Source organism: Vulpes vulpes, chromosome 13, assembly GCF_048418805.1.
Source record: "Vulpes vulpes isolate BD-2025 chromosome 13, VulVul3, whole genome shotgun sequence".
In the NCBI taxonomy this organism is placed as follows: Eukaryota; Metazoa; Chordata; class Mammalia; order Carnivora; family Canidae; genus Vulpes; species Vulpes vulpes.
The window spans coordinates 83,671,899-83,695,838 of NC_132792.1; the positions used below are offsets into that span (position 1 = coordinate 83,671,899).

A 23,940-nucleotide genomic window follows, 5' to 3' on the forward strand; every position below is an offset into this window, starting at 1 on the left:
CTATTGTTGAAAGCAGGTTGCATCTCGGTGAATCAAGAAGGTTTACACGAGGAGAGTAGAGAGTCTGTGAGGGGCAGGGACAGGAAGAAGGATGAGTGGGGGCGTGGCCTGTGTAGGCCACTGAGCAATCTAGTTTGGCTAGAGTAGAAGACTCATATCCTGAAAACAGGAGAAACACACTGTGTTCAGATTTGTAGGCATACAAATGGCCACAGCTCCCTCAAGGAGTGTTTATCTTATGTTGTTTATTTATTTATAAAAATATTGAATCTTTGTTTAGGAGAAACTCTTTCAATAACCTAGCCATAATCCCATAAATCGGTGATTTGGTAATAGGTCTTGGAGTCTTAAACATAATTTCCCAGAATTTCAAGCAAGGGGATTCACAAAAAAAACATTTCCTCTGCATCCAGCAGTGTTAATTTTATCCTTGCCATAAATTTTTCTATTAGGGAAATTCCCTGGGAGAAGAAGCCAATGAGCAGCTTCTGTGGAAATACCATAGTGAAATGCTCAAGGACCTCTCGGATCATCTTTCTTTTTGAATGTTGAGGTGTCACAGAACAATGTCTACCGTTTAGTATATTTGTATCAAGTGCCTCCTAGGTTTGGTTGCAGTGTTTCTTTCTTTACTTTGTCTCGGATGTTGGTTTTTCCTCTTTGGTCCTTCTAGATTGCCTTTTCATTTCATACTCGTTTACTCCAGCTTGCTGTCATGCTTGCGTGCACCTGCTCTCTCTCTCTCAATCTCTTTCTCTCCTTCAATCTCTCTCTCTTCTCATTGGGTTAAGGTATACCCAATTATACCTCTCATTGAGATATAATTTATGTTCAGTGAAATTCACCCCCTTTTAGGTAAATAGTTCTGAGTTTCACAAACATATGTACCCACCACCACCACATTCAAGATATATATGACATCTCCATCATCCCAGAAAGCCTCCTTGTTTTCCCTTGTAGTCAGCCCTCTCCTTGCTTAACCACTGATCTGATTTTTGTGTCTGTGGTTTTATCTTCTCCAAATTGTCCTATGAATGGACTCATGCAGCATGTGACCTTCTGTGTCCGGCTTCTTTCACTTAGCATACTACTTTTCAGGCTCATTCACAGAGTTGAAAGTATCTGTACTTCGTTCCCTTCTTTTGCTAATCTCATTCTGTTGTATAGATGATTGTGTAGATCACAATGATCTCTTGACCAGTTAGTGGATGTTGGAGTTATTTTTAGTTTTTGGTGATCATAAATAAAGCTGGTAAAAAATTTGCATCTAGGTCTTTGTGTGAATATATATTTTTGTTTCTCTTACCCTGGGAGTCTCTAAATTGTCTATTTTGCCTTCAAAAGTCTGCCGGCCAGTTAATGAATTCTCCATTACTCAAAATGCTTACTGAACAAACTTCTGACAACTAAATCACATTTTAACTGCATGGGGAAATATATTTAGAGATACTCTTTGGCAATTCTATTTGTAGTGTAGACCAGCACATTATAATTTTTGCTTTACAAATTTATATTTTCATTTTTTAGATTTACTTATGGGGTACAATTTTGACAGTTAAAAATTCAGAGATTTTTTTTTGTTCATGTGATTGTTAAATTTATTCCTGGAGCAATTTTGATTTGTTTTATAGCTTAGTACTTATTATAAACTTCTGAGGTTTATTATAATTTGCTTGAGTATAGATACACATTGCTTACCCACAATCTCAAATTCAAAAACGATCTGAAAACTTAATGTTTTAGAGCCCAGTTTGTCGGTGGCAAAACCTTACCTGACCTGAACTCACCTGGTAGCTAAGAGACCATTGGAATTAGTGTGGGTCATCGCAGGTGTGTATTTGGATGGGGGCACTCTCCTAGTGCTAGCTGCCAGTATTAAATCATATAGTAAAATGTATCTCTATGAAGTCTGGTAGAGTATGAAATTTGAAATATGTTTGACTCCAAGAGACTTGGAGAGAGAATATGTGTTATTTTTGTTTTTTACCTGTGTATCATCTTCCTCTGTGCCCTATACAACTTCTCCACCACCTGTTTGATAGAATGTGCTAGAGAATCATTTTCAAGCTTTTTCTACTGTGACTACACTCATGATCCAATGCAATGCAAATGAATTAGATCCTTTATGTCATGATCCAATGCAATGCAAATGAATTAGTTGCAAAAAAAAAAAAAAAAACACTTGCTACTCTTACCACCTGCAATATGCTCCTCCTCTATTTTTGTTCCACTTTATTCTATTGCTTCATGAGAAAGAAAATGTTGGTTGATGGCCACTCAATGTATTTATAATAAACTAATTAGTTATGACTTGCATTTGCAAAAAACATTGAGCTGGAGGGCAACACCCAGCATGACATACAGAAAGCTAGAAGCAGATTAGTAGAAGTTAATTCCTCTTTTGGCTGCTTACTATGAGACATTACTACAAATGACAAATGCTTGTACTTCATGGCATTTGCAGACTGTCACATTGACAAATGAGAGCTGCTCTGCCTCAGAAATGTGTGTGGATTAGATTCATAATCCTTACACTTGAGATCAAGCAAATGGACACCCTGAGGCTGCGTATCCTCCAATAACCTGGAGTCAATCCCCAACTTCCAGACCGAGTAGATTTTACCTGTTCCACATCTTGCCATAATTCACAAGATCTTTGCAAGCCAATTAGTAGGAATGTGTCAGCCAGGGCTTGTGGGGGACCAGAGCTTCTCAGTGATGCAATAAAGAATTTATTCCAGAAACTAGACTGTATAAATTGTGGGCGGAGCTAGGGAAGTGAAGGTCTGAGGGGAGAGACGGAGGTGACCTGGTGCATCTGAGAAGTGGGCACATCCAGATCTTGAAGTGGGACCTGGTGAAAAGCTTCTGGAAAAGCCCATGGGAAGCTCTGTCTGTGCATTCACCCAAGCAGGTGGTACTGGGCCTGGTTCCCTTGGCCGGTGGGGACCAGCTTCTTGGAGGAAGGGCTGGGTGTGGAGTGGAGAAGAGGGACAAGGGGACATGTATACACTTCTCCCTTAGTCTGTCACTGCATCCAGCTCCAAGAAGACCACAAACACAGTGGCCCTGCTTCACTTGCACTCTCTAGCTCACATATGGGTCTCTCCTAAGACATTACTGATTCAGAACTCTGCAGGGCAGGGTTAGGATTCCAGAAACAGCCTCACCTTAACCAAGTTGAGGCAGCACAACCCAGGAACGAGGAGTTTCCTCTAAACTGCAGATTATTAGTCTATATACCTTTAACCACTGGCTCCAGAAACCATACTGTAAATGCTCATCATTAATTTATCCAATCTGCAGAGACATTATAATCACATTTTATCATTTGAAGGGGTCAAGCATTTGGTCCAAGGCCTGAAAATAATTCATTATCAAAACAAAAAGATTGCTCAATCTGACCTCACCAAACTACTCTGACTTATATTTAAATAGGCTGTGGTTTAGATTAATTTGCAGCTGTTTTCCTTAAACATTGCTCAGTGGTACTTTGTTCAGTAGGCAAGTCTCAGATTCGGTGGGTGGATGGGTGGGTGGGGACTGAGGGAAGGTGGAGGAACGTAAAGCAGATTTGGAACTCAGAGTATTGTCTGTGATGGCAGTGCCTCTGCATGTATGGGCTGACCCAAAGGTATTGACATCTCTCTTTCCTGTTGTTGCTTCTTAAGTCTCCCCCGTATCAAAAATCAGTGAGAGCCTTCCCATCTTTCCTGGCTTCCCCATCTTTCCTTCTTCCCCTTTGCAATCAAGCATTGAGATGTTGGCATCTGCAAAGTGTGCCTTTAGGGTAAAGGGCTGCCTTGATGTGCTGGCTGCTGCAGCAGGCCAGTGTGTGGCAAAGCTAGGGAGTGGAAAGAAGGCCTCTTGGAGGTGCTGGAGGCAGTATCCTCAGTGACCCTGTGCCAGGTAGATGAGGCAGCTGGAATGAGGCAGGTGGTGTGGTTTGGAAATTAGTTCCATTAAACCAAAAAAAAAAAAAAATAATAATGATTGAGCATATAACTAAATATATAAAGCATAATGGGACCTGGGTTTCTCACTATCTGAAGGAAGATTTATAAACATGGAAGGCAGAGACCAGAAAGAATCCTGAAGTGTTGAATTAAAACGGAAAGTATGAGAATGAATTTGTGTATTTTAAAAATATATGCACACAGAAAGATACAGAAATCGTTATAAACGTACATTTATGTGTGTTAAAATAAACACACCTCTCTGTTTACAACCCTGTTGAGTGGGGTGGCCCAGAAACAATGAGCATGCTAAGCATCAGACTCCTGAGAACCCAGTTCTGAATACCACACTCCACTGAAAGAAGAACAGGGCTCTGGGTTCCAGAGGGTAGAAGGGCTGGTAGAAGAGGAAATAGAGAATGGGCCTGAAGCCTTACTGTGACGGAAAGTAGGAAAATGCTTAATGAACCAAAAGGATGTCATAGAAGCCAGCTTCCAGAGACTCTCCCAGTTCAGAAGCAGTCTGAGCATCAAAACCAATAACGGTAGTTTCAAAAAACAACCTATCTAGTAAACTAGGAATTCATGGTCCACGTTGATGTCAGTTGGCTAAGTAATTAATTAACTGGGGATAAGGCATAAAGTGCTTTCTTGGAGTCGACACCAATTAATAAGGAGCGGCACAGCTGACCACCTTTGGCAGCCATCCTGATGGTTGTTGATCCTGGCAGGAGTTGCAGATGACGGCTAAGGTTGGTAGATGGAGGTTTGACAAGGAATGGGATTGTTGTAATTTTGAAATATCTACCCACAAAATATGAGCCAAATACAAAGAGGAAAATGGCGATAGTAACCCCACCAAATGATTCAGGTGGGATATGTTGAAATGACGTGCCCAGTTTGGCTATTGTGGACATTGCTACTATGAACATTGGGGTGCAGATGTCCCAGCATTTCACTACATCACTATCTTTGGGGTAAATACCCAGTGGTGCAATTGCTGGATCATAGGGTAGCTCTATTTTTCACTTCTTGAGGAGCCTCCACTGTGTCCTTTGACAGATGAATGGATAAAGAAGAATATTACTCAGCCATCAGAGAAGACACATACCCATAATTTGCTTCAACATGGATGGAACTGGAGGGTATTTTGCTGAGTGAAGTAAATCAGTTGGAGAAGGACAGTCATCATATGGCTTCACTCATATGTAGAATATAAGAAATAGTGAAAGGGATTATAAGGGAAAGGGGGGGAACTGAGTGGGGAAAAATTAGAGAGGGAGACAAACCATAAGAGGCTCCTAACTCTGGGAAACAAACAAAGGGTTGCGGAAAGGGAGGAGGATGGGGAGACAGGATGACTGGGTGATGGGCACTGAGGAGGGCACTTGATGGGATGAGCACTGGGTGTTATACTATATTTTGGCAAATTGAATTTAAATTTTAAAAAATGTGAAAAAGAAAAGAAAAGGAATAACATGCACCCCTCCTGGTACACTGAGGACAGCATCATTTATCTGGTGATTTTCACAAGAAGCATGAGCCAGCTTGAGGAGCATCTTACATAATGAAGACTGTACTCAGTCACTGCCCAGGGATGAAAAACGTAGAATGACAGACTGAGATCTTGTCCCAGATGGAAGGAGACTGAGGAGACTCGACAGCTAAAATGTTTGTTCCGTTGATCAAAGATTATTGGATCAATAAATGATATAATATTTTGACTGGTTAGTCTAGATTTTAATCACTCGGGAGTTTTTTTTATATTCTGAGGTCACCCCAACCTAAATTGTTAACCCATAAAAATGGTAGTGTGCTATGCCTGATAGATTAATAATACCCATGAATTTGGGTTAATTAATTAAAGCTCCATAGGGTTTTCTCGTCTTATTGTATTATTCTCGCCTCTTCACAGGAAGGTCAATTTCACTGATTGGAAGTAAGAGACAGTCAAACCCTCGCGTAGCCATTCATACACGTCCTTATTTAGAGAACAAATCATTATGCTACCTTTGCACGGTCAGGATACCGCGGCCGTTGAACAGATGCCACTGGGCAGGCAGTGCCTCCAATACTGGAAATGCTGGGGGTGATGTTTTTGGTAAACAGGCGGGTTTATGTTTGCTGAGTACCTTTTACTTCTTTTAATCTTTCCTTGGGTGCATTCCTGTGTTGGGTTAACAATGGGATTGATAAGTATTTTATTTTTGGATTAATTTTATCATATTGTTAACTATCAGTTGTTTATCCGTTTCTGATATAAGCTTATGCAGGGAGAAATAATTCTTGTTACTCATACTAGCATTGTAGATCTATATTTAAGTAGATTAACCCAATATAACATTAGGAGTTAATTTAATATTGTTGGGATTAAGTCATATTAATTGTTGAGCTTGAACGCTTTCTCAATTGATGGTTGCTTTTAGGCCAACTATGGTAGTATTAATATATACTCTCTAAGAAAGGTTGTATCCTTATTCTAAAAAGCTGTACCTTTTTAGATTATATTTTAAATTTACATTAAAATTCTAATTTTTTAGGTAAATTTAAAGTTGAACTAAAGTTCTGTTTACTGTGTTGAACAGAAACATGTACCCTCCCCAGGAACATGCAGGAACACTGCATGTTCCTGGGGAGGCTCCTGGCCCCAGAGGAGGAGGAGGCATTGTCAGCACATTTGCTGGAATAAGAATGGGGTCTGCCATTGGATGGTAGCATGTCAGTGTCGATGTCCCGAGTGGGAAGAATGCATGGTGGTAATGCAGGAGAGTCCTTATGTGGGAGAAGTTCTCAGTGGTGCAGAGGGAGGGAGTGACACAGATGGAGATATCTGGGCCTGATACCTGGTCCTGATTCATCCCACACAAATGCACAGAGCACATCAGCCCACCCTCCTGTACCCAGACTGAGCTCCGGCTTGCTTGATTTAACCACATTTGCAGTATGTGTGTCAGGCACGAGTGCAGTAAGATTAATGTGTCAGTCCCTCAGACTGCTTGCTGTTTGCCCATTCTGTCTCGTTTAGGGTTTTCTTCAGATCCTGGACTTATTCTCCAATGGATGCCTTGGACTTGACATCTCGTTTTCTCCCTTTCTAACCTCACACACTTGAATAGGAATAAACACTGGTTCTTTTTCATCATACCCCCACTGCTCTGGCCACTCCCAAGTACAGCTTCTTCCATTCATCCACAATTTGCCTGATGGGGAGGTGGGTAGGGGTACAGCAAGCACCTGTTTATTGTCATGGCCTTATAAGGGATGTAATATTTTTTCTTTTATGGTATAGGAAACTGAGAAGTTAAATAACTTGCATACATACACGTAAAATCAAGTGGCTTATAAATAATGGTCAATAGCTCCTCAAATACCTTGGCATTGGTGTTTGCGTGTCCAAATGACATTCAAGGTCATCCCTGGCCTGGACCCTACTACCTTTCTTTTCTTTTTTTTTTTTTTTTAAGATATTTATTTATTTATCTATTTATTTATTTATTTATGAGAGAGAGAGAAAGAGAGAGAGAGAGAGGCAGAGACACAGGCAGAGGGATAAGCAGGCTCCACGCAGGGAGCCTGATGTGGGACTTGATCCTGGGACTCCAGGATCGCGCCCTGGGCCAAAGGCAGTCGCTAAACGGTTGAGCCACCCAGGGATCCCCCCCTACTGTCTTTCAAGCCTGTTTCCCACCATACATTTTCATCTTGTGAATCACAACAAAGTCAATTTGATTGTAATTCCCCAGCCACACCATTTCTAGTTCAGCTAGCCTTCAAACCCCATCTCAGACTTGGCCAGCTGAGAGAACAGTCCCTATTGCCTCCTTGACATACAGAGTCAGTTCTTCCTTCTCTTTTGCTAACACTTCCACACATGCATAATGTTGTGTTCACCCATCTGCAGGAATTCTTTTGCCTCCTATCAGCTTCTTACTATACAAAGACCTTGCTGCAGGCAGGCGCCGTGTCTTTCTCAGTCCCGTCTGCCTAGGACCTGGCAAAATGCCTGTGACCTGATACATGCTCATACATACTTGTTGAATTAAATTAGCAGGGATGGGGTTCATTTCAAGGTCTTCAAGTCCAAAGTTCATGCTGTTTTCTTTATTCCACATTCACTTCCAGTAGTGACACACAAAGCCTTTTTGCTTTATTTTCAGGGCCAGTGTTTATGAGGAGGATAAATGTGCTGCTTGGTTGCAGCCACCCATCACATGTCTTACTTTCGTTTTAACAAAATGAATTTTAGTTCATTTTTTCCAGGCTTTCAACACAGTAATTCAGGCAAGAGGGAACACCTGATCTGGCATGTTGTGTCTACTGCCAGTGTAGTTTAAGGATGGAGATTTCTGATGGTTTTTAATGTTGTTCTTGTAACCCCTATCTCCTCCAGAACCTGGTAGCTCACCAGCTGGATAGTGTGACCCATGCTTTGTTTTTAACTTGGAAGGCAAGTCACTTTAGGATATGCTCCAGGTGCTGCAGCTCTGTTTTTATGAATGTTATGATGGAGTTTTCACTTTTGTTATGAATAAATGATGTGGAGACTCCAAACAGTGATCTATAGGAATTAGTGTTGTTGATAGAGGACAGACTATGCTCGGCAAGATCAGAGGAAATAAGAAAAGGACAAATCCAAGAGGCAGGGCAGATATAGTTTCCCAGTAAAGAACAGAGGACAGCTGGAGGCAGTTCTGAGGTCGCTGCATTTTTATCATTATTTTTGACAAACAGTAAGAAAGGATGTCTGAGAGGCTTTTGCCAGGACCTTTCCTTGGTGATGGCCCTGTCGTGGTCACAAAATCAATAAAAAGGAGGCACAGGAGAAGCTCTCAAATGCTTAGAGAAGTTGACAGGAAGGGAGACCAGTGGATAGAATGGATGATCACTTACACAAATGTTTCTATCCACAAGCTCGAAAGAGCATGCACATTATTTTTTAATGGGACAACTGCCGAAGATGAGGTTGAAAATTCAAAGTAACAGAAGCTGCATTAGCAAAAATCCAGAAGTTGGAAGGAATATGACCTTACCATATGGTGGTGAGGCCCCTAGAAGAAGACAGGTTTAAGAGGAACCAGAAATAAGCTTAATGATAGGGAACCTTGAAATCAGGTAGAGGATTTTGGACTTGATGTTTTAGGGTATTTTTTAGAATTTTGCCCCAAAGAGTCACACAGCAAAAGGAGTGAATTTTATTGTTATTTCCTTGGGGTTTTGTTTTATTTTGTATTTTGTTTGTTTTAGTTGGTTTTTTAAAAGTTTTTATTTGAATTCCAGTTAGTTAACATACGGTATAATATTAGTTTCAGGTGTACAATTTAATGATTCAATACTTACCTACATCACCCTGTGCTCATCACAGCAAGTGGCCTCCTTAATCCCCATCTCCTATTTCACCTGTCCTGCTACCCCAACTTCCCCCCTGGTAACCGTCAGTTTGTTCTCTCTAGTTAGGAGTCTGTTTCTTGGTTTGCCTCTCTCTTTTTTTCCACCTTTGATCATTTGGTTTTTTTCTTAAACTCTACATTTGAGTGAGATCATATGGTACTTGTCTTTCTCTGACTGACTTATTTCACTTAGCATAATAGTCTCTAGCTCCATCCATGTTGCTGCAAATGGCAAGATTTCATTCTTTTTATGACTGAGTAATATTCCATTCCATCCAGCTCTCTGGGGGGGGGGAAAATACCATATTAGCAGCATTTGCCAGCTTCCATGACGTAAATACTCCCACGGTGGTCAATTTCCAGCTAGTAATAAACATTGTCATTGAGCACAAAGCTGGAACCAGCAAGCTCCCGCACATTCCTGAAAGGCTGAGTACATAAGAATAAATTTGGAAGTCTCCTCTCCCTTTTCTTTTCCCTCCCCTTCACTTCTGTGAATGCCTTCATCAAAGTAAGAACCTTAGGATTCTCTTAATTGTCCCTCTGCCTCATAAATAACAGAAGTGAAAAGCCATCAATATGATCATTTGAGAATGAAGTGTGTGTGTTCCAAATGGAAAATAGCAATTTCTCACAATGAGATAAGTGGATTAAGATATTCTAGTGTTTCACCTTTAGGATAAAAACAGTCCTGCCACTAATGTAAAAAAAAAAATCCTGAAAATCCAGCATCAACTCATACCTTTAATTAGAAATTGGCTTGCAATTGCTATTTTAGTGGTAGAAAAGTTTCTGACTTCACAGAAGTGAGCTATTTGGCTTCTCCAATGCATCAACAACTGTGGAATCCCTTGATTTGAATATTGAAAGTAATTCTTAATAAATAGTACATTTCTTTCTAGAACTTCTCATCTATACCTTTCTTCCTTTATGTGAAATTTAATACTTCTTTATGCAACTTGCTATATAAAGTCATATATTTAATAAAAAGATAGCCTCCACACATATTTTTAAGTTGAAATCAGGGTTTTATCTCTTACGTTAAGGTTTTACTATTAGATATACATTCACTTTGTCTGTTCTTAAATTGATTTATGAAATCTGAGTGACTGATGGACCTCAATCAAACAGAGTACTTAAGCTTAAGAAAAACAATAGTCCAACTCTTCGTGTGTGAACTTCAGAGGCCACCAGAGAACTAGATAGACCATACTAATAGCTTGCATTCATTTAAATAATGTTCATTGATATTTTCAGCATTTATTGGAATTCCTTTGAAGTTAACCTTTCTACTAAAGGACTTACCTCCCAAAAAGTGTTGCATACATGAAATTATTCTTTTTGAACTTCTGGAGAGGACTGTGGTTGCATTTGTACCTGGGTTTTGCTTCTCAGCAATACCTAAAACTCCAATGTTTTTCTTCTTTCCCAGTCTGATGCAATTCACTGCCCCCTTATCATGGATTTTCCTAGTTCAAATGAAATTTTTGAGCCAGGAAGACCCTAAGAAATCATTTTGTAGATGAAAAAACTGAAACTTGGAAGAATGAAGTGGTTTGCCCATGGAAATACTCACATGCTTCACTTGTTCTCTGGACTTTGACAGGAAGGATGGTGATTGTATTTGATTCATGAGTCATACCTAATATAATCATGGTCATTAGAGCATCAGTTGATCATTATCCTCTGAAACCATAACACTCCTAGAAATATATATATATATATATATATATATATATATATATATATGCCATAAGCTTCTTAGTGTTGAATCTTTAGATCTGACTCCAAAAGCAGAAGTAACAAAAGCAAAAATAAACAAGTGTGACTACCTGGAACTAAAAAGCTTCTGCACAGCAAACATCAACAAAATGAAAAGCCAATTCACCAAATAGGATAAAATACTTACAAATCATTTGTCTGATAAGGGCTGATATCCAAAATATATGAAGAACTCAAACAACTCATTAACAAAAAATCGAACAATCCAATTTTAAAAAATGGGCAGAGGATCTAAATAAGCATTTAAAAAAAAAGCCATACAGATGGCCAATAGGCACACAAATACAATCAACATTATTGATTATTGGGGAAATGCAAATCAAAACCATAATAATATGCACCTCACACATGTTAGAATGGCTATTATCAAAAAGAAATGAATGTTGAAGAGGATGTGGAGAAACTGAACCCCTCTTACACTATTGGTGCAGCCACTATAAAAAAATAGGATGGAGGTTCCTCAAAAAACTAAAAATAAGATCATGTAATCTATAACTAGCTTTCCACTTTGGGGTATTTATCCAAAGAAAATGAACAGAGTAATATGAAAAGATATATGCAAAAGATATATGTTCATTGCAGCATTAGTTACAGTAGTCAAGATTTGGAAATAGTATTCATGGATAGGTGGATGTTAAAGAAGATGTGATGCACCCATCTCCCGCCCCCCCCCCCACACACACACAATGGTATACTATTTGGCCATAAAAAAGAAATGAAATGTTGCCATTTGTGACAAAATGAGTGGACCTTGGGATAGTGTGCCAAGTGAAATAAGTCAGACAGAGAAAGACAAATGCCGTATGATTTCACCTCTATGTGGCACCTAAAAAAACAAATCAAAGGAACAAAGAAAACAAAACTTATAGAAACAATATATTGGTAGTTATCAGAGGGGAGGGAGATGGGGGTGGGCAAAAAGGGTCAAGGAGGGATCAACTGTATGGTGATGGATGGTAATCAGACTTATTGTGGTGATCACTTTGTGGTGTGTTCAGATATCAAATTATTATATCGTACACCTGAAATTAATATTATATACCGATTTTACCTCAATAAAAAAGTCATTATTTTTTCCAGCTAAGATCAATGAGTTTGTATTTTTAGGTTACGAACAGGAAATTTAGGTAGCATGACTATTCCAATTTAAAAAAAAAATTAAGTACTAAAAGATATAACTTTGTACCTAACAACTGGCTTTCAACTGGTTTATGAACTTGAACATTACCAATATTTTATTTTTGGTATCTATATAATAGTTTATTGTATCCATCTTCCCTACCCAGAAACATGTGTTTGTCATTTTCATGTCATTCTTTGTGCATGAATCCCTAAGTGATCTATATTCTGTACTTTTGCTTCTTCTTCATTCCACGTTACGTTTATGAGATGATATATCCATATTCAGATGCATTACACATGCTTTTGCACTACTTTATTCATTTATAATATTTATTTTATTTTGTGGAGGTATACTAATTTAATCTATTCATTTTCTTCTTGAAGGATATGTGGGTTATTCTCAATTTCCAGCTTCCTCAATTCCTTTTCAAGAGGTATAACCACTCTCAACAAATAAGATCAATGTGACTAGATCAAGATTGGAAAGAAAAGATTTGCCCATTTAAGAGAACATGATGTTTTAAGCAGTTTAGCATATGCTTTTATATATGAAAAATATAATTGTTATATGCCTGAAACACTAAGATAACATTTTATAGGGAAATGTAATATATTGATCTCATGAATTCATTAAAACAAGACTCCTATCCAAAACCTGGCTAGCATGATTTCAAATGTAGAATTTATTTGAAATAAAATTTAATTTACTGTTAAATGCTCTATATGTATACTTATAATTAGTTCAGAGAACCTTATATAAAGATTTACTCCAGGCAATGCCCCGTCCCTAGTCAAATCTAATTTATTCTCTTGACTTTAGTCAACAGATATGGAAGGAAACTCTCAAGTGTGCCCCTTCAGCCATGATTTTTCTCTCAGGCACAAATCCCATATGTGGAATAAAATATTTCTAGCATGAAATATTGCCTCTGCACTACACCTCACACTTACCATGAAAACACGGCCTCCATGGCCCACTTCCTACAACCAAATCACATTCTCACCTACAGCCTCTCAGTTTCCTTGCTGATTATGTTCCTCCCTTACTCCAAATCTTTCAGTAATTCTAGTTATGTGGATTCTATGCCAAAATCCAAGTCCAAACTTAACCCATCTTTTTTATTTTATCTCCTTTACATGCCTTCATAACCAACAATCAATTTCCAGGACAGTGTTTGGCATGTTGTAAATGCTTAATACATATTTTTTGAATAAATCAATAAAAAATTTTGCCAAATTGAACCATTTAATGTTCATTAGATACACTTCATATCTCTTGTTCTTGAAATGTTTTCTCCAACATATGTATTTAATGAAACCACATATATTTTGTGATTTATATTTTCTAATTTTGACAATTACATCTTTGTGTCCAAGTAACTGAAACTACTCATGAACTCCTGATCTCCAGCTATTCCCAGGCAAAGCAACATTTCTTCCTGTCTGGGTTTGTATTTTATTTTTCCTGAATGAAATTATCTAAATGAACTAAAACACCTAATTCTTCAGCAGTACTTTGCACAAACTACTGTGATACAAAGTAAAGTGTAAGTATTTAGATATAGCATTTATTCTGCTGGCCTTTACTCTGTGTGCACTGTACCATATATATATGCATATATACATACATAAACATACATATATGTATACACACAACATGAAAATTGAGTATACATATATAGTTCTTGGAAAGAGAGAGAGGAAGTAGGCAAGAAACTCTCATATGGTAAGTAAGTGAGTGACATAAAATGTTAAGCATTTTATGATCAAGTATGTGCAAGGTATGGCAGGCTCCTAAGGGGGAAGTGGTCAAGGAAGGATGATGGAAGATATTCCAAGTGGGGATGTGAAAAGTGAGTTTGAGAGATAGGAGACTTTCTGCTTTCCCCCTTATTGGTTTCCAGTCTATCACATGGGAAAAACTGGATTATTTCTAGTTACCTTCCAGCTTCATAATTTCAATATCTTGCTGAGTCAATGGATGGATAGTTGGATGATTAGATGAGAGAATGGAATAAGATGCCACTGACTCCAAAAATTATCAGAGACCATTAAACATCAAATTTGTAGGGATTAACTACACTTTAGGATAGTTTCCAAATTATCCATTCATTTAAATAAAAAATGTAGACCAGGAAGCAGACTCTAACCCAACATTTCCTAAGACCTGGTCCGTGAACACTAGCTCAGTAAAATGTGATAGGCATCAGATAAAAATTTTAAAAAATGAATTTTGGTCAAAATAATTTGGGAAACACAGACTTAAATAAACTCAAACTTCTTATTTTACTACAGAACTCCCAGGTTCTTTACTACAATAATATGCATTGTGATTTTCTAACACTTATTTGACCAAAGACTTCTTTTTTCTTTTATCTTGCCTTGTTTTGTTTAATTCACAGCATTTATGAGGACTAGCATTCTAACTACTGTACTTTAGTAGACACTGGTGTGAACAATGATGAAGGAAACTTGATTGATAAGATGATCCCCAAATGATATATATCAGTTAGACTGTGACCTGTTCATTGTACATGCTTTTCATTATATTCTTCAAAAGTTTCTTTGTTTCTGCAATGGTAGCTCTATAAATGCTCTGCTTTGTTAACTCAACAAGCCAAGAGTAGTAGTTAATAGGTTAGCACCTCTGTGGCTGAATGATTTCATTGCAAATCGGGGTCACAGCCCAATCCTTGATCCAGTAGCTGAATTCTATCACAGCGAGTGGAGTGATTGCTTTTGCAAACAGCATTCATTTACTCCCATAATATATGTATGCTGTGAAATGTATCTTTTGGGACCAAGAAACACAAAGCTGAGACTGTTGTCTCGTAGTGACTGTTAGCAGACTGGGAGCTTAATGCAATCCACAGGTGGGAAAGGCATGGCTCTGCTCTGGCTTTCTAAGTTTCTGTGCTGTGGGGCAAGAAGTAGCTGAGGCTGCAGCTGGAGTCCTTGTCACCTTTCCTTTAAGAATCTTTTTCCCCTCAACTCTGCTTGGTTGGTGCTTTTTGTACAATGTCACAGTCCATTTGTTTCCCATGAAAGGGGTGTAATAATCTATTCCCCTAATCCACCTGATTAGGACAAGTGGCTCTCCTGACCTTAGCCTCACACAACAAACATCCACTGAAGCCTGCCCTTTGTGTTCTGGTCTCTCTCCTGGATCCTCTCTTTCTTCTCATTGTAGTGATATTAATTTTTGTTTGCTCTGTTTGATCACCTTAAAAGTATACAGCAAACTTCTACCTTTGTCCTATGATAAAATCAATCATTAAATCTCAGTGTAGTTTGAAGTTTTCCTAATTGAATTCTCTTCCTCTTACCCCAAATGAAACGAATTTGCTATTTTTTAATACCTCTGACACAATCATATTTGTTTTCATTTATGGAGGTAAAGAGATCTCTTGCCACTTTCATGTTTCTCTGTTCAGAAGGGTTTAGAGCCATGTATAAAATAATGAAGCTTATGTGGGGCATGCTCCCTTTTTTCCTTTTTTTTTAAAAAAAAAAAAGCAAATTACACTGGTCTGAGTATTTTTTTCCTGAAATATCGCAGATGAGAAGATTCTTTAAGTAATTAATATTTAACTTTTACACATTATTATAGTAACAAATACATGGAAACATTCTAAATGTACTACAGTAGTGAAATAGCTAACTGCTATCTGATCATGAACATGGTGATGTTTAAAAATCATCAGTGAGTTGTAAAGCTATTAGGGGTATATTAAATGAACTAATAATTTTCAAAACAATATATAACATATGAGCTTAGCATTTTAAACTCTCAAAATGCATGTCGAGGCACAGATGAAGCTTGGAAAGGAAAGCCATGAAGGTACATACATGAGAACGCAGTGGTTGAGAGCATTAAATTTGTACCTAAAGGGAGCTTGAGTATACTACTCTCTCTTTATCTGTGTGACTTTAGGGAAATAATATTATCATTTGTAGCCTTAGTGTTTTTTTTTCATAAGTATAAGGAGGATAAATAACAATGCCTAACTCTTATGGTAGTTGGTTGGATGAAATAATATGTACCAAGCTGTTAACACAGTGTGATTGCTCAGTTAGCAGTAGATATTATTAACAGTGCTTTTATTTACCAAAATGTTAACAATGGTTATTTCTAGGTAGTGAAGGGTCTTGCCTTTTATTATATTTTATGTTTTGTTAAGATATATAATATACACAATATAAATGAATCCAGTATATATTTGATCATACACATGCCTAGACCCTAAACAAGCTTTGTCTCTAATAAACATTGAGTCACTTTCATTTGACTCAAATGAGATAAAGCCAAGGAGTAGTATCTCTTTGTCACAGAGGAGGAATGTATGGCCATGGGAAGCCCCCCAGTAGAATGCTGCTCATCAGTGTTGGGCTTACATTTGAACCCAAATATTCCAATTCTAAGTTCACTGTCCATTCTCCAAGATTAAAAGAAGAAATGTACTAGATCTGCCTTTTTTGGAACAGTATGGAAAACAAAATCAACTATGTATTCAAAATAACGGAGAGGTCTTACATTCAAGGATTGCTATAATATTTTTTTCTGTTTTCCCTCCAGCTTTGATTTACATGTAAGGTAAAATATTTCTAGGCTGTTAGTATGTGTCTAGTGTTTAACTGCTTCAGCTAGATTGCTGACAGCTGTGTCTGGACTGCACATGTGGCTTATTTAATAACAAATGTGGTTCATTAGCATGTTTTAGAAGTGACAATTGGCTTAGGATTCTTTATAGTACTTCTGAAACTCCAGTGAAACCCTGGTACCTTCCTGAATCTTAGTAGATTACATAAGACTCAGAGGTTGATGAAAAGCTTTCTCGTACCTTCTAGGCAGAAATTGGGTATTGCTTTTTTATTTTTATTTTTTTTAAGATTTTATTTATTTATCCATGAGAGACGGAAAGAGAGAGGCAGAGACACAAGCAGAGGGAGAAGCAGGCTCCATGCAGGGATCCTGATGCAGGACTCGATCCTGGGACCCCAGGATCACTCCCTAAGCCAAAGGCAGATGCTCAACCCCTGAACCACCCAAGCATCCCAAGTATTGTGCTTTTTTAAAAAAACTCATTAAGGAGATATGGGCATACTTTAAGATAGTTCAACCGTAGAAATAGAAAAACGACTAAATTTCCTCCCCCTCCTTTTCTTTCCCTCCGTAGCTTAAAGGGAGCTGATGCTGGCAACGGGATCAGAGTGTTCGTGCCTGATATCGGGATGTTCATTGCCAGTCTGACCATCTGGCTCGTCTGCAGAAACATTGTTCAGAAACCAGTGACAGAAGAAACAGCACAATATAACTCAGAGTTTGAAAATGAAGAATTGGTAAATCTGACTTCATGCATCTATCCTCCTTCTTTGATTCCTGAGGGATTTAACCCTTACAATAAGTTGTGTAAAAGTGAAATGTGCATAGCACTTAAGCTTTCGGGTGGTTGGCCTCAGTGTTAACAGTTACCTTGCACAGAGCCCTGGTATAGTTCTGATGAGTAGGCATCCTCATCCACACCTTGGTCATGAGAAACCGGTTCAAGGAGCATGAGAGCTGCCCTTCATGAGACATTCATCCTGACCTGGTGTTCTTTTCACTCTCATCTCATATTATCTCAGATGGTTAACCTTTTAAATTCATATTATAACCCATTGTCTAGATACCTTAGTTATCACAAAATAATTTGATATTAATAATTTGATTTAATAAATTTGGTAATTTTAGGAGAAAAAAGCAGTTCCTCCCTGAAGGAAAGCTTTCTGGTCTGTGCACCTTGCTCTTCAGAGTGGACTCGTGGTAGCATGTTTTGATGAAGTTCTTTTAAAGCATTCCAGAGAAAAAAAATAGATATACTTTTGGAAAAGTGTAAGACTTGGAAAAAGATAAAAATAATGAGGAAAATGTGTGTTAATTTTTAGCTGTGTGTTTTAGTAGAAAGAGTTTCAGGAGGATCAGGAAACATGTTAGATCTCACTAGGTGTATGGACACCAGTTAGACAGCTCATCACGGTCCCCAGATCTGGTTCTGAACCCTGCTCTCTATTCTAGTGACTGTACTTCCTTATGTGAGTTTCAGCAACACTGATTTGAAAAGTAATTGATTTGGTAATTGAAAGATGAAATTTATAAAGAAAAAATGCTAAAAAGACCCACTCTGTACATTTGACGTAAGACACAAGTACCAGATGTTGTTATTCAGAGGTTTTGGCAAGAATTTTAACCTGCAGAACTGAAGTTAATTGAAACAACTTACTCTGAGAGTGGTAATGACAAGGAGAACAAGGAAGACAGTTCTCAGTTATGGCAAATGAACTATGTGCCTCACAGATAAGCAGCAAATTGCCTTGTATTGTTATCAAAAACAAAACAATAAAACAAGGATATAATTCAACAAGTCTATACAACAAATCTATCAAAGATTATAGACATTCTAAATATTAATTATTTGGGGTTTTGAAAATACTAAATATCATTATTATGCAGTTGAATTTCTTCTCATTTAAATTTGTTTTGGCCTCATTTAGGTATTAATTTCCATTCACCTAGTTCATTCCAGCCCACCAGGTGGCCCTGAAGGAGCAGGCTGGTGTGTGAATCTTTTGAGATGAGTCCACAAGGAAATATTTCTTACTTGTGAACAATCTGGCTTGAGTCTGAAAAGAATAGAAACCATGGCCAAAATAAGTAGGAGAATTTATTTTGTTTTGGAAGGCCCCAACATATTTTCTCCCTTTTCTAAATCTTGACATTTGCACTGTAGAATGTTTGGTTTTTGAGGATCCTTTGAAAGAATAGTATTTGCTGGCATTGTTTCTTCTTTCATTTATCTCAATGGAGAAATGGCAAGATTAATCCATTGGTGCCTGGGAGAATTTCTTTTCAAATCCAGCGTTGTTTTAAACTAGTAACTAATCCCTGGAGAAGACGGAGTTTTTCCTAATATTCCTCAACTTGATAATGAGGCTCAAATTTGCTGTTTTAAAGGGGATTGCAGATCCCAGGATTCCCCTTGAAAAGCCCCAGGGGAAGTCAGCAGGTAGGAGAATCTTGAACTGACACATCTGTGGTCTTGTTTACCTGTTCATTACAATTCAGAAGCAGATCTACAAATCATAAACTGGGAGAAAGATCCCTAATCTTAAATCTTAAAAAAAATGAGTTACGTTATGAAAATTGAATTGTGTAGGAAAGGGTTACCTCTGCAATGAAGCACTTTGGGATTTCACCAAACTGCTGTTATCTTGTATATTTCTGTACTACTAGCTCTTTCTAGCTATTTATTCAGATTTCAGACTTTACTTTTTTTGGGAAGCAAATAGTATTCTAATATGTTATTAATCCAAATTTATGATAAATGAAATGTTTATTCAAATAGGAACTTTAGTCATGACTTGGTCAGCTTAAATAGTCTAACAAACCAAGTATGAAGCATAAAAAGAATATTTCAGTATAAGCATCCACCATCTTTTAAAAATTCATGGGTGCAACATTTGGATCCTGCTAACATTATTTGGAGATTCATTTTGAGCCTCAAAATCTGTACCTTTCTTCATAATACCTAATGTCCATTAGGCTTCTACAGCATCTGCATTCTGGCACATAAAATCACCAACGGGGCTATACCTCAAGTCTCAGCTTTGAGGTTCAAGTTGCTGTTCTTTTTTAAAAAATATTTTATTTATTTATTTGAGAGACAGAGAGTGAGAGAGTTTACCAGCAAAGGTGAAGGGCAGTGGGTAAAGCAGACACCCTGCTGAGCAGGGAACCAAATGCGGACTCAATCCCAGGACCCTGGGGTCATGACCTGAGCCAAAGGCAGATGCTTAACTGACCGAGCCTCCCAGGCACCCCAAGATTCTTTTTTGGAAGAGCAAAAAAACCGAGAATGATAGAATTCGATCTTTCTACTGTCCCCTTATAATAAGGCATTTAGCGTCTCCCTTGAGATTTAGTCCCAAATCACCTGTTTTAAGTTTTCTAGATCCTGTCTTTTCAAGCACACAGACATGATCTTCTGAAACATGGCAGCATGCAATACAGTAAGAAGCTGGGCAAGTGCCCAGTTGCCCTACAAGCCTTGTGCTTCATGGCTTTTGCTGCCTGTCAAGGTCACTGTCAGGAACCAGGCAAGAACTTACTGTCAGTTGCCCTCCCAAATGCAGCACACTTGGTCCGTCTTCTCTGGGTTAAACACATTGACAGTTTAGGGGAACCTTTCACTGTGGTGATTTTAGATGCCATTAGCTTAAATAAGAAGAAAGTTTTTAATTGGAGGAAATCATTGTCCTGTTGTCTTCAAAAAGCTTCAGGGCATCTCTCTCTCTCTCTCTCTCTCTGTGTGTGTGTGTGACTATCATAAAAAAAAAAAAAAAAAAAAAAAAAAAGCTTCAGGGCAGCCCCCGTGGCACAGCAGTTTAGCGCCGCCTGCAGCCTGGGGTGTGATCCTGGAGACCCACGATCGAGTCCCACGTCGAGTTCCTTGCATGGAGCCTGCTTCTCCCTCTGCCTGTGTCTCTGCCTCTCTCTCTCTGTGTGTCTCTATGAATAAATAAATAATAATAAAAAATCTTTTTAAAAAAGCTTCAGAAAAGCTCAGTATTACAGTACGAGCTTCAGTATGAGTATCATAGGGACAAGTTAGCTTTAGATCCATGGCTAAATGTATAAACCACTATCTTTCAGTTACCTGAACACAAGGTGAGATGCAGTCTCTCTCATCCTCTCCTCTGAGAAAAACACACCTGAAGAGCATACCTACTTTATCACATAGAAAGGCAGGGGCGTTATATTATTGGACAGGTAATCGAGTGAACTTTGCATGGACGGGACTTGAAAATGTGCCTGATAGTAAAAACAAAGGAAAGAATAAGCAATCAGGAAGGCAATTCAAATATTTTTAAGTTATTAGACTAAAACTATTCCAAATTAAATACACCTTCATTTCTCTCCCATTCGTTCATCCATTTAACAACATTTAACAGTGCATGCCTATTCTCTGCTTTATTTTTTTAAGAAAATCAAAGCTCCAAAGTAGACATTTACCCTTAACAATATGTCTAGATCTATGTTTTTAGAAATTCTCAGTATTTTTTTTTCTGTCCTTGGAATATTCGACAGGCAATTTTGTGCATTTGAATTGCAAGTAACACCAAATTGCCCACAAGGGAAACTTGTTTGGAGAGATTGCAGAGCCCAGTGTCCCTTCAGTGAGGGTAGCATGGTCAGGCACATGTGGGATGGGAGGAAACTCGGTGCCCACCTCTGTCACCTGCTCCTGTTGCAGGAAGTCTGAAGCTGCCTTACTTCTTTGAGGGCAGTCCTGCTGCCCTCCTTCAACTGTAAATACTCCTGAGATGGTGTTGTCACCAACTCAATGTCATTTAATTCCCCATGTTTCTTCCAAAGTATTGGTGGTGTGTTTGAGGGCAGGAGCTAGATCTCTCACCCTTCCTTCTACCCAGCCTTTCTGCTGACTGCCCACTCAAGTTAATCAGATAACGGTTCACTCAGTTGCTATAACCACTTGGACCCCTTATCCATGACCATCAACAGGTCCTACGGGTGCTACCTTGACATGTTGCCTAACATCTGTTCACTTTCCTATCTCTACTGCCACAGTCCTCATCCCCTCTCTCATCTAGACCTCAAAATAACCTACAACTGGACCTTCCCACATCCAGCTTCCATTATTGCCCTATTCCACTGATAGCACACACAGCATCTGGATTATCTTTGAAAAATTGTAGATCATATTAAGTCACTTCCTTAGGTAAAACACCTCATTGGATTCTAATTAAATGAGAACAAAATTCAGGCCCCTGCGGGTCCTGGCACTTCCTGCCTCCACACCCTCATCCTGTGCTCTGTCCTACCTCTCCCTGTGCTTTTCTGTGCCCAGAACCAGCTAGCTCTTTCCCTTCGGCCTTGAGGTTCACTCCCTGCTCATTGCATGGCTAGTTCCTCCTCTATCGTCGGGTGACCTCTTTCCCGTAGAGGCCTTTGCTGACCACTCTCCTGGATTTTCCCCTGTTCTCTGTCTTGTTATATCCGTAACATTTATCACACTCTGTAATTACCCTAGATACTGCTCTTTGTGTTGTTATTTACTTTCTATCTCCCTCACTAAATTATAAACTCAGTGAGGGAAAGGGTCACATCTGTCATGTTCTCTGTTGCAGCAAATCTTAAGTTAGCATAGTAGCTTGAGGTTGTACAAATAGTAATACTTATGTGCTTATCAAGTTAATTGGTTCAGCATGGATTAATTAACATGGAGCCTTGTACAAAGCACTCCGAAGTATAAAACTAAAGCAACAAACTGTAAAGCGGTCAGCCCTGGGCCAGGATTATCTGCAAAGAGCTGCTTCTCTCCCAAACTGTTAGAAGATGTGGCAGGGCCAGGGCAGACCCACACATCTGTCTTCAGTGATGTCTCCTTGCTGTGACTGCAGAGAAGGATGAGTTTTTATCCAGGGGCCTGCTTATTTATTCAGTACCTACTATGTGCCAGAATGGGCAAAAACTAACGTTTAACAGGGACTGTTCTTTTTTTTTTTTTTTTTTTCGTTTTTTTCCCCAAGACATTTGTCCTTTTTTTCCATCATGTTTGCTTTGGGAATAACTGGATTTGGGCATTCCAGGTCCCGGTAATTAGACATAATCCTTTTCCCTCCTCAATATTCCTAGGATTTTATATTCTTATTTTATAAACTGTTACATATAACTTGGTTTATTTCCTCCGGGTGAGTGCAAACCTCTGGGGTGCCAGGGTGGATTCCCACCCTGGACGTGGCGCAGTGCTCAGAGCAGAGTTCAATCTCAGGAAAAGTTCTGAGAGGAGGGAGGAACAGGAATGGAGGATGGGAAAGTAATGCTGTGGATTCCAAAGCCACACCAGCACTGCTCAGCCTTTTAATAGTTTAATAACAAAGACAAACATTTTATTTTCATCTCAGTCCATCAGAAGGTATTATATGGGTCCTGAATCTTTCAGGAAATTTTGGAGCAACAGGAAGGGCTGTGTGCCTTCAGAATGTTGCTTTTTTATCACTCCCTGAATTCTTTATTTCTAGGGGGAACACGGGGTGTGTCAGTTAGAAGAGCTAAACTCAGCTGTTTCTTATAAGAGAAAATGGATGGTTCAGGTCAGTAATAATCTCTATAACTAGAGACAAACTGATTAGATAGTATCAGGATGTGTTTGTGTGTCTATGTGTTTTAATACAGACTTGGTTTTATGGTATACAATTAATTGATTTTTCAAAATAAACCTTTAAGATATAAGCCTTTAAAATAATGGTGAGTCCAATTTGGCTGCTCTCCATTATTGTTCATTTCCCTTTCAAATGATGTTCAGTTGATTCTCAGAGACTGGTGCAGTCTCTAACTTGACTTGAGATGTTTCTGAAGGTTCAGATGCAAGACATCAGAGTGTCCATGAGTCAGGAGAATGTCAATGGTGGCACCAGGCTCCACTGCTCTTGCAAGTTTAGAAAAATAATCTTCCTAAAACAAGTGTGAAATATTGGCTTATCCGTATGATGCTCTCCTGTTAGGCTTATATAATGTATGGTGACATCACAGAGACAAGGCTCTCTCTCTCTGCTTTCTCCTGCAGGCAGCACAGTGCCTGTAGCATTTGTCTTGTACATGAGGCACCACACTTGCCTTTCCCTTCTCTGGGCTC

The 23,940-nt window shown here is 38.6% G+C and overlaps 1 protein-coding gene across 3 annotated transcripts in view; it reads left to right on the top strand.

Annotated features, from left to right (window-relative positions):
- Positions 1-23,940, top strand: part of PIEZO2 (piezo type mechanosensitive ion channel component 2) — a 441,773-nt gene that overhangs the window by 236,958 nt on the left and 180,875 nt on the right. For all 3 annotated transcript variants that reach the window (XM_072734883.1, XM_072734882.1, XM_026005962.2), the window contains exon 5: positions 17,425-17,587. In XM_072734883.1, coding sequence (XP_072590984.1) covers positions 17,425-17,587 — 163 coding nt within the window. The remainder of the gene's footprint in view (positions 1-17,424; positions 17,588-23,940) is intronic.